This window comes from Patagioenas fasciata, chromosome 19, assembly GCF_037038585.1.
Source record: "Patagioenas fasciata isolate bPatFas1 chromosome 19, bPatFas1.hap1, whole genome shotgun sequence".
Lineage (NCBI taxonomy): Eukaryota > Metazoa > Chordata > Aves > Columbiformes > Columbidae > Patagioenas > Patagioenas fasciata.
Window position 1 is genome coordinate 4,242,850 of NC_092538.1, and position 18,745 is coordinate 4,261,594.

General features: G+C 42.5%; 1 protein-coding gene across 5 annotated transcripts in view; it reads left to right on the forward strand.

Annotated features, from left to right (window-relative positions):
* The window catches only part of GTF2I (general transcription factor IIi), a 62,993-nt gene extending 45,565 nt beyond the window's left edge, over positions 1 to 17,428 (forward strand). For 3 of the 5 annotated variants that reach the window (XM_065852824.2, XM_071817128.1, XM_071817127.1), the window contains 12 exons: positions 384 to 467; positions 951 to 1,046; positions 2,824 to 2,889; positions 3,833 to 4,016; positions 4,590 to 4,642; positions 5,473 to 5,583; positions 6,378 to 6,461; positions 8,395 to 8,578; positions 9,156 to 9,184; positions 10,576 to 10,632; positions 11,685 to 11,723; positions 12,354 to 13,052. In XM_065852824.2, coding sequence (XP_065708896.1) covers positions 384 to 467; positions 951 to 1,046; positions 2,824 to 2,889; positions 3,833 to 4,016; positions 4,590 to 4,642; positions 5,473 to 5,583; positions 6,378 to 6,461; positions 8,395 to 8,578; positions 9,156 to 9,184; positions 10,576 to 10,632; positions 11,685 to 11,723; positions 12,354 to 12,835 — 1,469 coding nt within the window. In that variant the 3' untranslated portion in view covers positions 12,836 to 13,052. The other 2 variants (XM_065852825.2, XM_071817129.1) reach the window with 2 other exon arrangements.
* The last annotated feature ends 1,317 nt before the right edge of the window (positions 17,429 to 18,745 follow it).

Here is an 18,745-nt window from a genome sequence, read left to right on the forward strand (position 1 = left end):
CCTTCCTCTGGGGCCTCAGCGGTATGGGGCTCCTCAGGACAGCCTTCGGCAGAGCAGACAGAGACAAAGAAGGCGTTCAGTAACTCTGCCTTCTCTGTATCTTCTGTTACCAGGGCACCCACCTCAAGTCTTCTGTTCTAAATTAATGGAGTGAAAATCTAGGTGTGATACCTGCCTTTTTCAAGAGTACTAAACCTACTTTTTAAGGTTGCGAGCATCACTGTATTGTTCAAACTTTACAATGCAGACTGTACTTAGTACAGACACAAGTGATTCTTCAGTCTGTTGGAATTTTCAGAATGCAGCTGCTTTTCCATTAGCTGTGCAGGATATACAATGATAGAGCGTTTGTGCTTTACACCTTTTATTGTGTTGACTTCCAGCAATGAGTCCAAAGAGATCGAAAAGGTCACGAAGTCCTCCAGGGAATTCAAAGGTTCCAGAGATTGAAGTTACTGTTGAAGAAGGTATGGAAGGAATATCATTAAATATTCTTCTAATGTTCTATTCTTCTAATGTTTTCTGTTCTTCTCAGTTTTTGTAGCCCATAATTAACTTATACATGCACCTCATGTAGCAAACTCAGTTTCATTTCGGGGCTTTAGATAAACTTTTGTATAGAGACAGTTTTATTTTTTGTTTCTGAATACCAGTGGATTCTGTGCAGGTGATGATTGTGTAGAATGTTGGAGTTTAACAGTTTCCTTGGGCCTTTATTTCCAAGCAGAGATGTGGAAGCTGATGCAGTCCTGAGCAGAGACACAACAGCTGTGATCAGTAGTATCAAATGCTCAAATAAAACCCTAGAATTAGTTCTTAAAGGTTTTTTTTAATTCTGTTCTTGATTCAGAATCCACGTTTTCTCTAGTAATCAAGTTTGATGTGTTGTTCTTTTCATATGATGGCTTGCTGCTACTGTCTGCATGTATATATCTAATGTCTTTTTACAGGTCCTAACAAACCACAAACACCAGATGTTCGAACTAATTCGCAAACCAATGGGTCCAATACGAGTTTCAAGCCCCGAGGAAAAGAATTCTCTTTTGGTAAGTGTTGTGGGAATTAGCACACATGCATTCTGTTAATGTTGGTACTGAAAATTCCGGTGATTACATATCAGAGATATTTTGAATTTGTGTCTTATTTTACACTTAGTGAATGACTGAAGTTCTTATTTTCACATACACTTGGTTCTTCATCATGTAGAATAAGTTGCATTGGAGAAATCCTGGCTGAGAATGCTGTAAAATGCAGCACAGGTCCATTAGATCTTATTCACTTGGGTTCAGAATCAGTCCCTTTAGACCTTTGCGGCTCTGTTATTAATATTCCACAGTGCTGAGGAGCCTTTGCCTGTTGCACGGTGCCACCACGGTGCAGAAACCCAGCTCAGATTGGATATTGTGCATTAGCTTAATAAAAGCTCCACACACTTGAGATATCGAGCATCGCTGTGGGGAAATACCGAAGTGGTGTGTAAGACCTAGGAAGGATTTGAATACTGGGACCAGTCCTATTTGATATATTCATCAACGACTTGGATGAGGGAATAGAGTGACTATCAGCAAGTTTGCTGGTGACACCAAACTGGGAGGAGTGGCTGACACTGGAAGCTGTGCTGCCATCAGAGACCTGGACAGGCTGGAGAGTTGGGCAGGGAAAAATTTAATGAAATAGAACAAGGGCAAGTGTAGAGTCTTGAATCTGGGCAGGAACAACCCCAGGTTCCAGTATAAGTTGGGGAATGACCTATTAGAGAGCAGCGTAGGGGAAAGGGACCTGGGGATTCTCCTGCCCCTCTACTCTGCCCTGGGGAGACCACACCTGGAATATTGTGTCCAGTTGTGGCCCCTCAGATCCAGAAGGACAGGGAACTGCTGGAGAGAGTCCAGCGCAGCCACCAAGATGCTGAAGGGAGTGGAGCATCTCCCGTGTGAGGAAAGGCTGAGGGAGCTGGGGCTCTGGAGCTGGAGAAGAGGAGACTGAGGGGTGACCTCATTAATGATTACAGATAGATAAAGGGTGAGTGTCAGGAGGATGGAGCCAGGCTCTTCTCGGTGACAATCAATGATAGGAAAAGGATCAGTGGGTACAAACTGGAACACAGGAGGTTCCACTTAAATTTGAGAAGAAACTTCTTTGTGGTGAGGGTGGCAGAGCCTGGCCCAGGCTGCCCAGGGAGGTTGTGGAGTCTCCTTCTCTGCAGACATTCAAACCCGCCTGGACACCTTCCTGTGGAACCTCAGCTGGGTGTTCCTGCTCCATGGGGGGATTGCACTGGATGAGCTTTCCAGGTCCCTTCTAACCCCTGACATTCTGCGAATTAACATGAGTGAGCTGTGATCTACTGGAGCTGATTTTACAACGCCACCAATATAGACCTCTCCAGTTCTGGTAAACCAGTAAAGGAAAAGCCAGACCAGACTGGAAGCCATGCAGTTGTGTTTCTGGCTGTGTTATGGAACGTACGAAGAACTTTCTGTCACTGTTTTGGGTGCTGGTTCAGATGAGTAAATTTTATGCTGCCTGATACCATAAATTTCGATCACGCTTGGATTAATTTCAATTTTAATTGCCCTTGCTGTGTGTAGTAGCAGTGTCTTTCAAAGCTTTAGGAAAATGAGGACTGACGTGGATGTAAATTCAGATTGCAGCAGCAGATTTCAGTGCCGTCTGCAGAATGAAAGCCATTTTTGCTCATTTTGCTGCTATAGTGAGTCAGTTATCAAGCACAATAGTTTATTCAACTTTTATTAAAATATTCTTCAAGGCCCGATCAATTGTGTGAGTATTGATTTAATTCTTCGCGTTTCCTCCTGGCAGAGGCGTGGAATGCCAAAATTACTGACTTAAAGCAGAAAGTCGAAAGCCTTTTTAATGAAAAATGTGGTAAGTTTATTGATTCTTTTTCACTGAGATGTCTTTCTTATGAGCATGCATTTAGATGTATGAGAGAAACGTTCATGCATTTATTCCAAAGGTCCTGCAGTCCTTGTGTACTCCAGGCAATTTCTCATTTGCATTCATTCTCACGTAGGTTGCTTCCAATTCTGTGTCACATTTCCACTAGTTATTTTTATTTGCGTGTGGAAAAGGAGAAGTTGTGGTTGGATTACTGCTGCTTTAATGACCCAGAGACACAGTGACTCCACATCCTGGCACATCTTTTTGAGCTTTCTTCACTCCTGTGAGTGGGACTTTGTGTGACATCAGTCTCTGCGTGACTCAGCATATGGATGGGATCTGCAGAGACGTGCTCCATCATATCCCAGCGCTTCTTCTAGCGCAGGCTGTTTGGAAGCTGATGAATTTGGAAATACTGACTTACCACTCTGCTGAGTGTGTTTTTTGGAACAAGAGCGCTGATCTCACCTGCCCTTGGTGCTGTTCTCTAGCAGAGACAGAACGCGTTCCTGTGGAACCTCAGCTGGGTGTTCCTGCTCCATGGGGGGATTGCGCTGGATGAGCTTTCCAGGGCCCTTCCAACCCCTGACATCCTGTAATTCTGTGTTGCCTGTAACAAAGCAGAGTACAAATGGGACAGTCTGGTATGCAGACCCAGCCAGTGGCATGAGCTGGCTGCAGATTATTCATTTTCAACTGCAAATTATGATCAGATTTACTGTAACAGGATGAGTTCTGTTTGAGACTGTTGTTTCATTTTCTTCCAGCTTACTCATAACTGCAACCAAAAAATGCAAAGCCTGCTGGTTCGACTTAATCTACTATGCATGTGCCCACTACAACATGCCATTTATATCTGAGGTTTTCCTTTCTGAATACACAGCAGTTATCTGGCTGGTGGCTCATTTGCTCTGTTGTTGCATTTCAGGGGAAGCGCTGGGGTTGACTACACCAGTGAAGGTGCCGTTTGCGTTGTTCGAATCCTTCCCGGAGGCTTTCTATGTGGAAGGGCTACCCGAGGGGGTGCCGTTCCGTCGACCCTCTACTTTCGGAATTCCAAGGCTGGAGAAGATCCTGAGAAACAAATCTAAGATAAAATTTGTTATTAAAAAGTAAGACTCCTGTGCATCTTTGATAATGTATTCTATGAGAGTTGAAATGTAGACCGAAAAATGAAATTGTGTTGCCGAGTTGCTATATTACTGATTAGAGTACGTGCTAGAGTATTTTTAGTAAATGATGAAATGATCAGAAAGCTCTTGTAGAGCTGGAGCAAGATACAGTAATCTGTTCTGAAAGAGCCTCACAGCCTGTTTTGGGAGGAAGAGCAAGTCCAGATTTCTTAACCCATCTCAGTTATCACACCACTGGTTTAGTTTGCACTGTGAGGAGCGCTTATGGGTTACTCATAAAACTTGCTGGCAGCGTACTAAGAGCTGAGAACTGAAGATTGGTGTTTTGGGGAATGTAAGAATTTATTTTTCTTGTCTAGAACAGGTTTAGATACCCATGTGCAAGTGTAGAAACAGTGGCAAGAGAAGTCATGGAGCCTCTCTGCCATTGCATTCTTGGCTGGCTGTTTGCCTGAGAGGATATAACTTGGTGCTTGTCTTTAATAAATTAATATCAGAATGTTGATGAATGTAATGTTATTATTGTACATGATATGCTTGATCTGTTTGCAGGCCCGAGATGATTGAGGCAGCTGTTAAGGAAAGTTCTGCTGTAAGCCCCCAAAGTGAGTTTTACAACTGCTTACCATTCTAGGATTAAATACAAATGAGGAGAGCTGCATGATGCTAAAGAATTCCTGAAAGATTCATTCTACGTTGTGGTTGGTTAGTTTGTTTTTAAGATGGGAAAAACACCTACCAGTTAGAGTTTAAATCATGCTTTAGCAAGGGAGTATGCCTCTAATATACTCTTTACTACCTTCTTTCAAAATGTGACAGGTAATGTGTGATTCACAGAAGTAATTCACGTCTGGAGATGAATTATTTGCTCCTAATACGTAGGTCATCTATTAATAAATGACAAGCAGTTCAGAGTCAGGAGTACTGATAGGAGAACTGCGTCAGGTCATGGATGAAATGTTTTGAGATGTATTATGATGTGTAAACTCTGCAAAACTCGGCTGAGTTGCTTGAACTGTGCTGGTTTGGGCCACTGGACAGTGTGGCTCACAAATATAACTAAGGGATTTCTTTGGTGAATGATCAGTTACTGAATTAACTGCAAGTGCTATGATTTTTCCGATAATAAGAGTAGCAAAACACATGCTCCATATACTCCATATACTCTTTTTACCCCCTCTACCCCCCTTAATAATCTTATAAACTTCCTAGAAAACCAGCTAAGTAAAGATTAGCGTTACTTTTAATCTAGCTCTTCCCTTGGGTTGCAAAGAGACAGTAACATGTACCTTCAGTATATCTTGCTTTGAAATGGAACTAGGTCTGCTTTCGAAACTTGTAAACATCTGTTATTTTGCAATATTTTCGTATATATGATATTCAAGATTTTCGTTTCTCTACAAATGTTTTTAAGATGTAGTTCTTTTACTTTTAGGAAAAAATAATTCATCCAATATAGCAAATACAGCAAGTGCCACGACAAACACAGTGGTGAACACAGCTGCAGGTGTTGAAGATCTTAACATCATTCAGGTGACTATCCCAGGTGTGTACACTGTCTGCTTTCACATCATCATTTTGTGCTTGTATTCCTCATGACACTTGTTTAGCCTGAAGCGTTTTCCTGCAGTCAAGCTGGTTCACTGAAGTTGCAAATACAGTCAACAAAGAGCATAATTTAGTATTCTGTTTGTGCTGAGATATTAAGTATTTTCTAACACTCATGAGTATCTGTGCAGTGACATCTCTAGAATATTCTTGGTCCGGCCCCCTAGTTAAGAAGTATCCACATTTTACCCTTTTTTCTTATGTAATGAATTAAATATTGAATTTCAGATTTCTTGTCAACTTCAAGCGATAAATACTCGACCTGAGTTGAATAACCATGCAGACTGAACTGCTTTGTCCTAACACTAATTAGTACTTTCTCAGGCATTTATTACATTCATTAGAAACTGTGAGGAACATTTCATGCTATGGCTGTCTGTTGAACGGTCACTTTGCCTTTAGCTTTCCCCACCATTATATATACTGTAAGAAAATAAAATATAATCTGTGGGTTTAGATTAAGTTTGAAAAATCATCTCTAGGCAGTAAAGCTAATGTTGGTTATGTAAATATTTTGAAGCTTCTCGTAGATTTCTTATGAACCATCTGTTTTTACATATTTCTGCAATTCTGCGTTACTGCTAAAACCAGGAGCAAAGGCAGCACCTCTTCTGCAGCACCTGTTTTGCAGCACTTGGGTGTAGCTGCTCTGAGTAAACACGCAGAGATAAATGAGTTTCGGGGAAAAAAATAATTGCTTAATTCTGATGTTATTCTAACAATTTCTTCCAGATGACGAAAGTGAGAGGCTGTCAAAAGTAGAAAAGGCAAGACAACTGAGAGAGCAAGTAAATGACCTTTTTAGCCGGAAATTTGGTAATTGCTTCTTACTCCCCATTTTTACATAGGTGTGAGTGCTGTTAGGGTTGTTCATATAGAGTTTACAGAATCATCACAGTGAATGATGTATATGATCGTTAAAACAAACAAATATGTATGTGATTGTTAAAACGAACAGCTAAACTGAGGGAGTGCGGTCTGGATGAGCGGGTAGTGAGGTGGACTGGGAACTGGCTGAAGGGAAGAAGCCAGAGAGTCGTGGTCAATGGGGCAGAGTCCAGTTGAGGCCTGGATCCAGTGCAGTGCCTCAGGGGTCAGTGCTGGGGCCGGTATTATTCAATATATTCATCAATGATTTGGATGAGGGAATAGAGTGACTGTCACAAAGTTTGCTGGTGACACCAAGCTGGGAGGAGTGGCTGACACTGGAAGCTGTGCTGCCATCAGAGACCTGGACAGACTGGAGAGTTGGGCAGGGAAAAATTTAATGAAATAGAACAAGGGAAAGTGTTGAGTCTTGAATCTGGGCAGGAACAACCCCAGGTTCCAGTATAAGTTGGGGAATGACCTATTAGAGAGCAGCGTAGGGGAAAGGGACCTGGGGGTCCTGGGGACAGCAGGGTGACCATGAGCCAGCACTGGGCCCTTGTGGCCAGGAAGGCCAGTGGTACCAGGGATGGATTAGAAGGGGGTGGTCAGTAGATCAGAGAGGTTCTCCTGCCCCTCTGCTCTGCCCTGGGGAGACCACACCTGGAATATTATGTCCAGTTGTGGCCCCTCAGTTCCAGAAGGACAGGGAACTGCTGCAGAGAGTCCAGCGCAGCCACCAAGATGCTGAAGGGAGTGGAGCATCTCCCGTGTGAGGAAAGGCTGAGGGAGCTGGGGCTCTGGAGCTGGAGAAGAGGAGACTGAGGGGGGACTCATTCCTGGGGATCAATATGGAGAGGGGGAGTGTCAGGAGGATGGAGCCAGGCTCTTCTCAGTGACAACCAATGACAGGACAAGGGGTAATGGGTTCAAACTGGAACACAGGAGGTTCCACTTAAATATGAGAAGAAACTTCTTCGTGGTGAGGGTGGCAGAGCCTGGCCCAGGCTGCCCAGGGAGGTTGTGGAGTCTCCTTCTCTGCAGACATTCAAACCCGCCTGGACCCCTTCCTGTGGAACCTCAGCTGGGTGTTCCTGCTCCATGGGGGGATTGCACTGGATGAGCTTTCCAGGTCCCTTCCAACCCCTCACATTCTGGGATTCTATGAAGTATGAGAACTGTATATGGATGTTGTGCTTTGACTTCAAAAAGAGTCTTTTGTAAGTGATGCAGTCTGGTGTTTTAAACAATAAATCCTAAGAATATAGGTTGCTTTATGTTCTTCCCTGCCCCTCCATTTTTTTCTGTGTAGACATGGATGAAATATTTACTTTGTTGGCAATTCATGATTCTTAGAGCTTCATAATCCTGACCTTTTAATAGTAGGGATTTCAGGTCATTTTAAAAGTGTAACTTAACCTTTTTGCTGTGTATAAGTCTCTTCTCTCTTTTTACTTTTTATTTGCATTGTACAGCAATAATGACCTGAGTTTCTTTATCTGAAATTCCTTCATTAGTGCTGTGTTGAGTTGCTTTTCATGGCATTGCAGGAAACGCTTTGTTTTCCTTCAGGTAGCTGTTTCCTTAGATATCCTCTTCTTCTATACCTTTTATTCACTAAAAACAGATTCTGGGTTCTTTATATGATGAGCTGTCAGAGTTGGCTTTGTAGCTAATGCTCTCATAGTAAGTTCATGAGTGTAATTCAGAACACCTGTGTCTAACACTGTAGTTGTTTCATTGTCAAGTGAATTTCCATAGTTTCAGACCAGATAGAAAGCTTGGCTTTACTTTTACTTTCTTAAACATCTGAGAACTTTTTTTTCTTCAACGTAATCATAAATACACAGAGTTGAAAATAAACATGAGTTCTCTCACTTAGGTGAAGCCATCGGTATGAATTTTCCTGTGAAAGTCCCGTACAGGAAGATCACTGTCAACCCCGGCTGTGTGGTGGTGGACGGGATGCCGCCCGGCGTGGTGTTTAAAGCTCCCAGTTACCTGGAAATCAGCTCGATGAGGAAGATTCTGGAATCAGCAGAGTTCATCAAGTTTACTGTCATTCGGTATGTGATTGCCAGGGATCAGATGGTACCGATGTTGTGAAGACAAGTAGCTTGGAGAAGTTGAGATTTGAAAGAATAGAAGTTGCAGCGTGTCTTTAAATAGTGGAAGATGTTGGCTCTTGTGGATAACAATATATCAGGACAAATGAAGCCGAAATGTTCATAGCATGAATGAAGATGTTAAGATTGAAGGACATGTCCATTCTGTCTTTCACAGAAGTCTGAAAGTGTCAGTTTAGAGAGAAATTTCTTAAATATCATAATCACCAAGTGTTCTGACTGAAAGGACTCTTGCTTGATGTGTTTTGTTTAACTGGGCTCTGAAGAAGAGGTGACCCTCTTGTTAATTAGTGCTGAGCAAGGGAAGGGTTTAGATCTTTCTGTGTATGTTGCTTTTCAAAATGCTGGTGAACAAACCGCGGTGCCCGAGAGCTGCTATGACAGTTCCTTTGTTTTGTTTGAATTTTGTTGTGTTTTAGCAGGACCTCTTGTGACAAAACATTGGGGAGGTTGCCTTGGGAGGGAGACCCCATGCAGTACATTTTAGAATCAGTCATTTTTCTTCTTGTTTTTACAGACCATTTCCAGGACTTGTGATTAACAATCGTAAGTATTTATGAGACGCTGATGGCATATGTATTTTTGTAACTTACCAAGATTAATTTTCTACGTTTTGGCTTAGTGACAGAGGCATCACCGTGGTTAAGGTCTATGTATAACTCTTGTCTATGTCTCTCTCATTAAGATTTCCTGACCAAACACACATGTGCAGTTAACTTGAGAGCAGGGTGGTAAATTTACAGAACAGTATAATATTAGCATTAACTTTGATATGAAAATGCAAGACGCTGATTTTGTATTTTTCAGCTGCGGAGTCCCAAAGAGATTTAGGACCCAGACTGAGCAACAGCCTTGCATGGGAGTGCCTACATTTTGGGTTCTAATCAACCCATTGCAGTAGCAGTTAATAAGCAAGAACTTTCCAGTAGATGCACAACTGCATTCCAGTGAAAAATTCTGCATTCTGCTGAAACTGGAACAGTTTAGAGAGGCAGAGTATAATTACCTGATGTGCTGTGGCCAATTTGGCCACGTTAATGAATTGTTGTCGGGGCGGGGGGAAAGGTCTTAGTATTTTCAGCTGCTTAAAATAATGGTGACCTGATTTTTTAGATCTTATTTAAGAGAGAAAACAAACCGCAAAATACTGTCATTACAGTGTCCCTTGTGTCATGTTCTTTCTGAGCCAATGTCAGACTAGAAATTCAGAGGCTAAATAGAACCTCCTGTTGTTAATTTGACCTTAGCCAGCCTGAGCCTTAGTGACCCAGTGTTCATTTATTAGCATCCAGCCACAGGGAGGTCTGTGAACTGTTCTCAGGAAGATTTTACAGCCAGTAGCTTGCACTGACCTGCTCAGCAGTCCTAGGGAAAGAGATCCCTCTGTAGCAGGGAGGGATCCAGGCAGATAAGTGTGTAATAGCATTTCCAGAGGACTGAATAAGAAAGGAAAGGATCTATTAAACTGTTGTCTATCCAGCATAGCTGTCAGCATGTGTTGGGTGTGAGGCCAGCTGGTATGCTGAGTAAGAACGACACAGATATCCAGTCATCTTCCATCACTGGAGGAGATGGTTGGTCATTCAACACATGGGGTTTGTGCATTATCCATATCTATTAATTAAGATCATAATGATCTGATATTGATAAATACTGCAGTGAATGATTGAAAGGCTCTGAGTCTGCTGCTCATAGGTATGATGCCTTATTCTTCTGAACATGTGGGAACTTAAAAGGAACTTTTTGGTGCTTGCAGGCAAGACAGGGAATGTTTTTTCTGTAACAAAAAATGCTGAACTGCAGCTCAATCACAAGTGTTAGTAACCTGTTCATGCGACAAGTTTCAGGATTTGCAGATTCGAGAAGTAAGATTGCCCTTGTGTTGCATGTGGACCGTTTTCATTGTGAAGTTAAACAGTGATCATGTCTCATCTTAGAGCTGATGGAAAAAGCTGAAGCAGAAGCAGCACCCCCAGCAGCACCAGTCCTACCAGGTGACGCAGAGCGGGACGCGTGTCCTTGCAGGACGGGGAGGGAGCGGAGTTCTCCATCTTATTGGCAGATGATATTAGTAATCATGTCCCAGGTCCGCGCTGCTCATCATGAGCCCTTTTATTTTGACAGATGGTGTGCGACGGGGACTTTTATAGCTATTAAATACTAATAAATTAATGGAAAGAGCCATCGCGTACCTCAGGCTCTGTCACCGGCGTGTTCCTTCATTTAATTTTTGCAGCTGATGAGTGAGCTGAAAAGAAGGATTAGTAAGGGCAATATTTAAAGCCAATTCAATATCCATTTATTGATGCCTGCTTAACTCCAAGTGTGTGTCTGTGCCAGATAGATGTTCAGCCGAGTGCAGTTTGCCTGTGTAACATGTCAGGACCTAGAATGGGGTCTTGATGGTACTTCTGCCCACTGCAGAGCTCTGAAACCCCTGCTAGACCATGTCCAGAGTGCACAGACATCCCCACGCTTAGTCTGAATGGAGAACTTAGCTTCATGCTATGAATAGCTGAAGTAAATGTAGTTGAGCAACTTCCTTTTGACCCAGTATGGTGTCTGAGTGTTCGCCAAGTTGGCGTAGTGGGGGAAATCGTTTAGCAATTGACTGAATAAGCTGTTACTCAAAGAAACCAGAAACTAAATGAAAACGTTCAATAAACACTTTAAGAATAAGGGACGCTTGTATGGTGGAAATAACTATAAAGGAAACTACAGCCTCCTCCATTTACCTTTGGGGGTGGCAGGAGGGAGGAAAACAGCTGCCGATGGTCAGTGAATGTGCTGAATTCTGTCTGTCCTTGACCCACACACAGTGTTGAAAAGGTTAAATGGCTTTTCCAGCACCTGCCTGCCTGTAATTTATTTTGCTGCAGACTCTGTAGATACACGTTTATCTCAGACAAAGATACTTGAGTCTGATCATAAGAGAAAAAGAGGAGGCTTTTTTTATGGAAAACAATTTCCCTTATTTGTCTATGATACTTATGTGATATTATTGAAACTATATTCATATTAATTTGACTATATTTTTTCATTTAAGATCCAGCTGAACCAAGCCGAATAGAAGTATCTGTAGGAGGTGAGTGTTTGTCTTCAACAAATGTTTTTAAGTCATTTTGAAGAAAGTTGCATGTTTTTTTTTTAAAGGAGGCAGGTCGGTCAAAACAAAAAAAAAGGGCTTTTATTGATTCTCAGGACACTTTTCCATCTGTATTAATGTCATGCAGCATCATGTGAAAAATGCTCTGCAGCAGAAGTTATTATTCAAATAATTTTACAGGGGAAGTTTATGAACTGTTGTTCTTGGTTGGTAAGTCATGACTATACCCTTTTTCCCCGAAAAAAAGACCTATCCCGAAAATAAGCCCTAGCATGACTTTTCAGGATTTTTGAGGATACTTGAAATATAAACCCTACTCCAAAAATAAGCCCTCATTACAGTTCATAAAAAATCAATTTAAATAGTGTCGAGGCAGCTAGCTATACATGGAAAAAAGTAAGATTAATTGGCAATAGAATGCAGCAGGACAGATAGACCCTTCCCCAAGAAAAGCAGACACCCCCAAAACAATTGTGGGGTCTTTTAAGTGTGGTTCTTTTGGGGGTGTCTGCTTTTCTTGGGGAAGGGTCTATCGACCATTTACTACGTACAGTGCCGTATGTGGACAGATGAACAAGAAATATACCGTACTGGTATTTTGACCCCCAGACAACACGAGCACAAAGAGAAAGAGCTATTCCGTCGAGTACAAGAAAGGAATCGTGGAGGACTCCCAGGGCAAAAATCTGACTGCTTTCTGCAAAGAGAAGATGCTGGATATCCGAATGGTCCGAAAATGGCGAGCGGAGTACAATAACCTCAGTCAACAGGCGTACGAGGGCAACGCCGAGAAGCGCAAGTGTGGGTCGGGTCGGCAACCGTTGTTTCCAGAGCTGGAAGATGTGATCTGTGAATGGGTCGCGGACAGGAGAGCAAAGGCTTTGGTTGTACGCAGGGCTGATATCCAAGAATTTGCCCTCGCAGTGGCACCGCAGTTGGAAATCTCCCCAGGAGAATTCAAAGCATCGCAGCACTGGCTGGATGGCTTCCTGCAGCGCTGCGAACTGTCTCCAAGAAGATGGGCCAAGGGCTCTAAAGGAAATAGAGTCACAAATTCACGATGGAATTCAGGGTTTGGAGAGTTACGATGATGTTCCAGAAGATGGTGACTTGACTGTATTTGAATAAATGTTGATTTCTTCTTTGTTCATTAATATCGGTGAATGTAAATTGTTGTACATGGAAAAAGGAAGTAGCGTCACAAGGAATTCATGATGGAATTCAGGGCTTGGAGAGTTGTGATGATGTTCCAGAATGTGATGACATGACTATATTTGAATAAATGTTATTTTTGTTGTTCAAGAATAAGTGTAGATTGTTGTTCATGGGAAAATAAGACATCCCCTGAAAATAAGCCCTGATGCATCTTCTGGAGCAAAAATTGATGTAAGACCCTGTCTTATTTTCGGGGAAATAGGGTAGGCTTTGAGTGATTGATCATGTCCATTTAGTTGTTCAGCACAGTGGTTTCCTCAGTTTATGCTAATGAATTATTGCCATAATTGGGAAATTTCAATGCCTTATTGGCCTGAATATACTGCGAGGGTGCATTGGGGAGGGGAGTATTGTTGTTCTTCCAAAACTTAAGGTCATAGTCATTGAAAGCTGAAACATCGAATGCCTTTATAATGCCAAAACCATGTGGGCTCACTCAAGTTGTTAGATGATGGAGGAGAGACAGTTGTTCCTGAATACCCTTGTGTGGAGGAAATCTAGGTATGGGCCTTCAAAGTGGTGGTTTGGAAGATATGTGCTTTTGAATTTATCATCTCAAACTGGATTCACACGCCGTTACCAGAGGAATGATCTTGAGAAAAGGCATGCAATTGCTAAAGAACTCAAAATCACCTGAAAATTAGGCTGGAAGGTGTAAAATCATATGGTGAAATGGCTTGGCCTTGTAGTGGTGAATTACCCTAATCCTGGACCCTTTTTTCTTCATTCATTACTACTTTTTCAACAGGTGTTACAGAAACAGAAGGAATTTCTCAAATAAAGCAAGAACCGGGCCCGACGTGGTAGGACCTCATCAATACTGGGTAAAAGAATTTAGTGTTTCTTGAAGTCAACACCTGTCAAGGAATAATGGTTTTATATTTGGGGGGGCAAGGAGAGGGCTGAGATCCATGACTGAATGCCAGGAGGTGCCAGTCCTTTACTTGTGAATCATTTTATTTGTCTCGTTTCTCACCTATAAAATGTAGGATGTTTTCACTACTTGATCCAAATGCAACATAAATCACATTGTGTTCAGATTGATCAGGCAGTGAGTCCTGGGAAAATGTGGCCTATAAGGAAAAGCGGGTGATGGTAATTACATACCTCGGGGGCAGAGTACATGAAAGCCCAGGGAATTAGTGTTTGTGAAGAGCTCTGACATGGCCCTGTGAAAAGGAATTGTATGTATATGTATTTCCAAATTGTAATTGGGCAGGAAAGCTCTTCACTATGGCTGCAATATTGTCTAAGGTCAGGACGCTTGGTAACGCTATTAACTGTGATGACAAACCAACTTGAAAGTAGATTTAATTTAAAAGTTAATTTAAATTTGCTTTTCCAGTAACTTCTGTGAAAAGCTTTGTTTAATTTACAATGCAAAAATGTGCAGATTTTTCTCTTATACTGTTTTTAACTTTGCTCATTCCTAAAATGGCATTTTGCTGGAGGTGGAGAGCAGTGCTAGTGATGCTGTTGTGTCACCACGTGCTGACCCACCTGCCTGTGAGTCTGTGCGCTTCAGCCACAAAAAATGGCCATGTTCAGTGATCACAGTGTAATACCTTTTCCCATTTCGTTTTTTTGATAATGCCCCAAACCAAGTATTTTCCTCATTCCGTAGTGTTTGATACCTCAGTCATTTGGCTGACATAAAGTCAGGCGCATTTGTTTAGTCCACTCGAGCTGTAGCCTGTCTAGGTTTAGTAAGAAAAAGACATTGTGTTCATCCCAGAGAAGACAACGCGTGTGGACTATTCCTGTTCATAGACAGCGATCAGCAAAACCCAGCTCAGGTTCATTTCTGCCAGCCTGAGCAGCCAAGAGCGGCGCCGCGGTTTGGATTTTTGAATGTTTTAGGCCATACCAAAGCAAATATTGGATTTAAATTCTTACAGAGAGCCCTCAAGCACGCATTGAATCTCATAATTATTGAGAGCAATATTCAGCTTCTGCGCGCTCTCTGAACCTAGGCCTAAAGAACTCAAAGTTCTGTTTTGAAACGCAAACTACTTGTATTTGTAATAAGATACAGAGCTGCGATGAAACTAACCCCTTTTTGCAATTTTCTTTCTAGTCAGAAGTACCCAGTTCTGAGAAGAGCCCGCCGGGACTGTCTTGAGCTGTGTAATATAACTGTATAAGAGAAGTACCTTCTATACAAACCGGTTTTGTACTTTTAGATAGAAATGTCTACTTTTTCAGCAGTTCTGTGAATTGACTTAAAGAAGGACTAGAGATTTGAAGATGTCCCCACTCATGGCAGGGTGGATGACCTTTGGAGGTCCCTTCCAACCCAAACCATTCTGTGGTTTGGAATAGCTCGTTTTCCTTTGGAATATATTATAAGGACTAAATTTGCTGCAGCGGTGCTGGGGAGATGACAGGGACTAAAATCGACAAAGACTTCACAGAGGCTGTCTGCATCTCCCAAGCTGAATTTCACCCCACCTGAATGCATCTCAGCTTTTGTAATGAAGAAAAATTCCTGCAAGTAGTTCAGTTTGTTAGTTTTACTTTGGGGAAAAGAAAACAAACAAACATTAAGTTTTGGTTCTTACGCCTTTAATGGACAATAATATCTGTATATTTGAACTAATTTTTCCTATGGTATCTATCGCAATTCATATGTTTTTCATAAATAAAAGATAAACCGGTTCACTTGACCGTCAGTACGCATTGATAAGATGGACTGTGAAATGGCCAGTATTTCAGCGTGTGGATTAGGAACCAATTTAAACTAAACCCTGTTATAGTCTGTTCCATTTAACTCAAAGTAGTAAGTGCATGTTTTATCAGAATATCAGATGGGTTAGGTACGATGGCTCTGGTCTCGCAGAACTCACGTGGAGCTGTGGGAGAGCTGTTTGGAGCTGTGGGAGATGCTGTTCTGGTCATCCAGAACTAGTTATGGAAACATACGCTACAAGCTGCTCCAAGTCTTACTATGTCAAAAGTCACGTTTCTTATAGTCCTGGTTACACCCCACATCATGTTAAAAACTCATGTATACATTTTTTTTTTAAGTTTCACAAACCATAAGGGATGTAAAGTTCCGGTTCAATGATAATCGCTAGAGAGAAGATGCAGATTATTATCAAGGTTTCTCTTTTATTGGCATGAGTTTGGGATGACTGCATTATGCACAAATGGTAAACCCTATTCCCTGATTAAGAAATAAAGACCTTTCTGGTGGTTTTCATGACTGTCCATGCAGTATATTTTACAAGTCAAGTTCTAGCAGTAATTCTGTAGGCAGGTAGAACATACTGTAGCATATTCATTCCAGTGAAGGAACTTAAGTTCCAGTCGTGCCTTTCAGACAGAAACGCAGCTCCGGGTGGGTGAGATTGTTGTATCTGCAAGGAAAATTGTGAAGCTTTAAATTCAATTGGGTGGAGTGTCTGCTCCCAGGGAGCCACCTGAAATTCAGCAGCTGAATTCAGAGCTCCTTCTGGAGGCAAGAGCGCGCTGCAGGATGCGTGCCTGCATCCTCACGATTGCTCTATGCAGATCTAGCAGCTCCCTCTTAAATGTTCGGGCCTTGTGCTGTTGCTGTCAGTAGGAGCAGGGTTGGTTGTGCACTGAGGCATTTGGAAAACGCTGGTCCCAGCTGTAACCAGTGGAACAGTGACCTGCAGCACAAACAGCCCCAATCTCAGTCCCATGGGTCCTGTCCTGAATTACAAACACCAAGGTATTTCAGTCCTGATTACTTTAATCAACACGCTCCATTAATTTACCTTCCGTAAACAGGTTGTTATCGGAGCATCGGCCAGTTTCGCGATTGCTGCTAGAAATGTGTAGAACGGGGAAATGAGTTATTGCAGCTTTCCCCGGGTTTTCAGCTGCTTTCCGCTTCCCCTTTTGCAAAAGCAGAAGGATGGTCCATCCCTCCTTCACAGCTGTCTTGAGGGACACTTTTTGCATAGCTACCTGCGATAAATTGCTGCTGGAGTCATTAGGGCTCACTCCAAGTGAGGACGAGACATCATAGCGAAAGAACTGTGGAAATAACTAATTCCAGGCGGCTGCCTCGTCAGGCGTGTAACAGCGGAGTGAGCCGGGAGAAGAAAAATGAAGTGAAAACTGCTGCAGTGGTGTTACTGGAAGGACTGGGAGGTGGCGGTGGTGTCTGTCCCGCTGCTGGGCTTGCAGTAATGCTGGTGGGTGCGCCCGAGTTCAACACTGAGGTTTCTGTTTGGTGTCAGACGTTTTTGAGTTGTGTTCAATAGAAAAAAAATAGACCGACAAAACAATTGCGCCAATATTTATACCTTCTAAATATAAATTTTGTATTAAAGATTATATATAGTCCTAACAAGTAGACTTTTATGATGTTGACCATGTATGAAAATCTCATTTCCAAAGTACTAATACATGAGGTGTTGTCACTCTTTGGGTATTGAGTGATGATGCCCTAACAACCCTTGGCTGTACTAATAAATAAATAAACTTGCAACAACTTACCAGAGCTCCGAATACTCTTTGTTCCAGCAGAGAAGCTTTGTGGCAACGAAGCAGCAAACAATGTTTGTTCCGCAAGCATTACTGAACTTTTAAAAGCCTGTCCTGTGCCTTGGGCCGGCTCCTTTCTCTCCAACAGGAGTTTTGGATCCAAGCAGTGCAGGCCCGGGGGTTCCGTGGTGGATTGGGGTGTCGCTTGGGTACCGCACCCTGGTGGTCCCACAGCGCTCAGATGGGCTCCAGTATCTCTGGCATCTGCCTGCTGGCCACTGGTTTTCCTTTGGGCAATGAAGTTTTCCACGTAGAAAACTTCAACCCTTTCTCCTTCATTTCTCACAGATCGCTAAGGGCAGACTTGGTCTTTTGTGATGTCAGGACACGTTGTGCTGTTCACACACAGCAATTTGGCATCAATGAAGTAAGCAAGGCTTCCTGTGGCTCTAGATTGAATTAACCTTAATTTTAAACTACCAAATAATCAAAAATCACATTTTGAACAAAATGAGGGTGACATTCCTTTATTCAGCTTTCAATTTGTAGGAGGTTTTGGTACTAGTTTTGGGTGGAGCACTGCAGAAACAGGATAGTCCCTTTGCTTAAGAGGCTGAACCTCCAGTGCTTTGTCTTCAATAACCTTCACTGGCATCTGTCACCTGAAGTCCTGTATCTACTGTTGTCGCTCCAGCGCAGCTCTGGTACCAGCTCTTGGTCCGGAGGCCAGTGCAAGTCCATTTCTCGAAGATCAGGTCCTGCAGCCACACACCAGCCTTGTCCAGAACATGAATCAGCTCCTCAACTCCATGAACTCAGCCCATCCATCTGATGGGTTATTGCTCCTCCAAGAATTTTCTTCTAAAATCGTCCTTGATGCCCGGTGACTATGGGACGCTTGGTGGAAACAGCAATGTTGTGTCACAGGGTTCCGGGCTCTGTCTCACTGCGAACAAACCCATCGCCAGCACTGAGATCTGCAAGCTCCGGTTCATTTCTAACATCACAAGATGAGGAATAAGGAAACAGGAAGAAACATGTGAATTAAGCGGTTTCCAGCGATGCGCTGTCAGTAAAGCAGTTCTAAATGTAGTACAAAGAATTTGCAATTATGAAATTAGCTTTCGTGACAAAGTCGGTGGTGGTTCTGCATAAGAAGCAGTGATCTGGCTATTAGCTGAGCACAATCTGAACAGCCCCAGAGGTATTTTTATTAATATTACCGGTTGTGTAATTTTACCTTGCATACAGGGAAGTCCCCATGTTAAAATAATACAAACCCAAATTTAAATGGTGGTGTTTCTGATCTCAGCACCTGAAAGCACCAT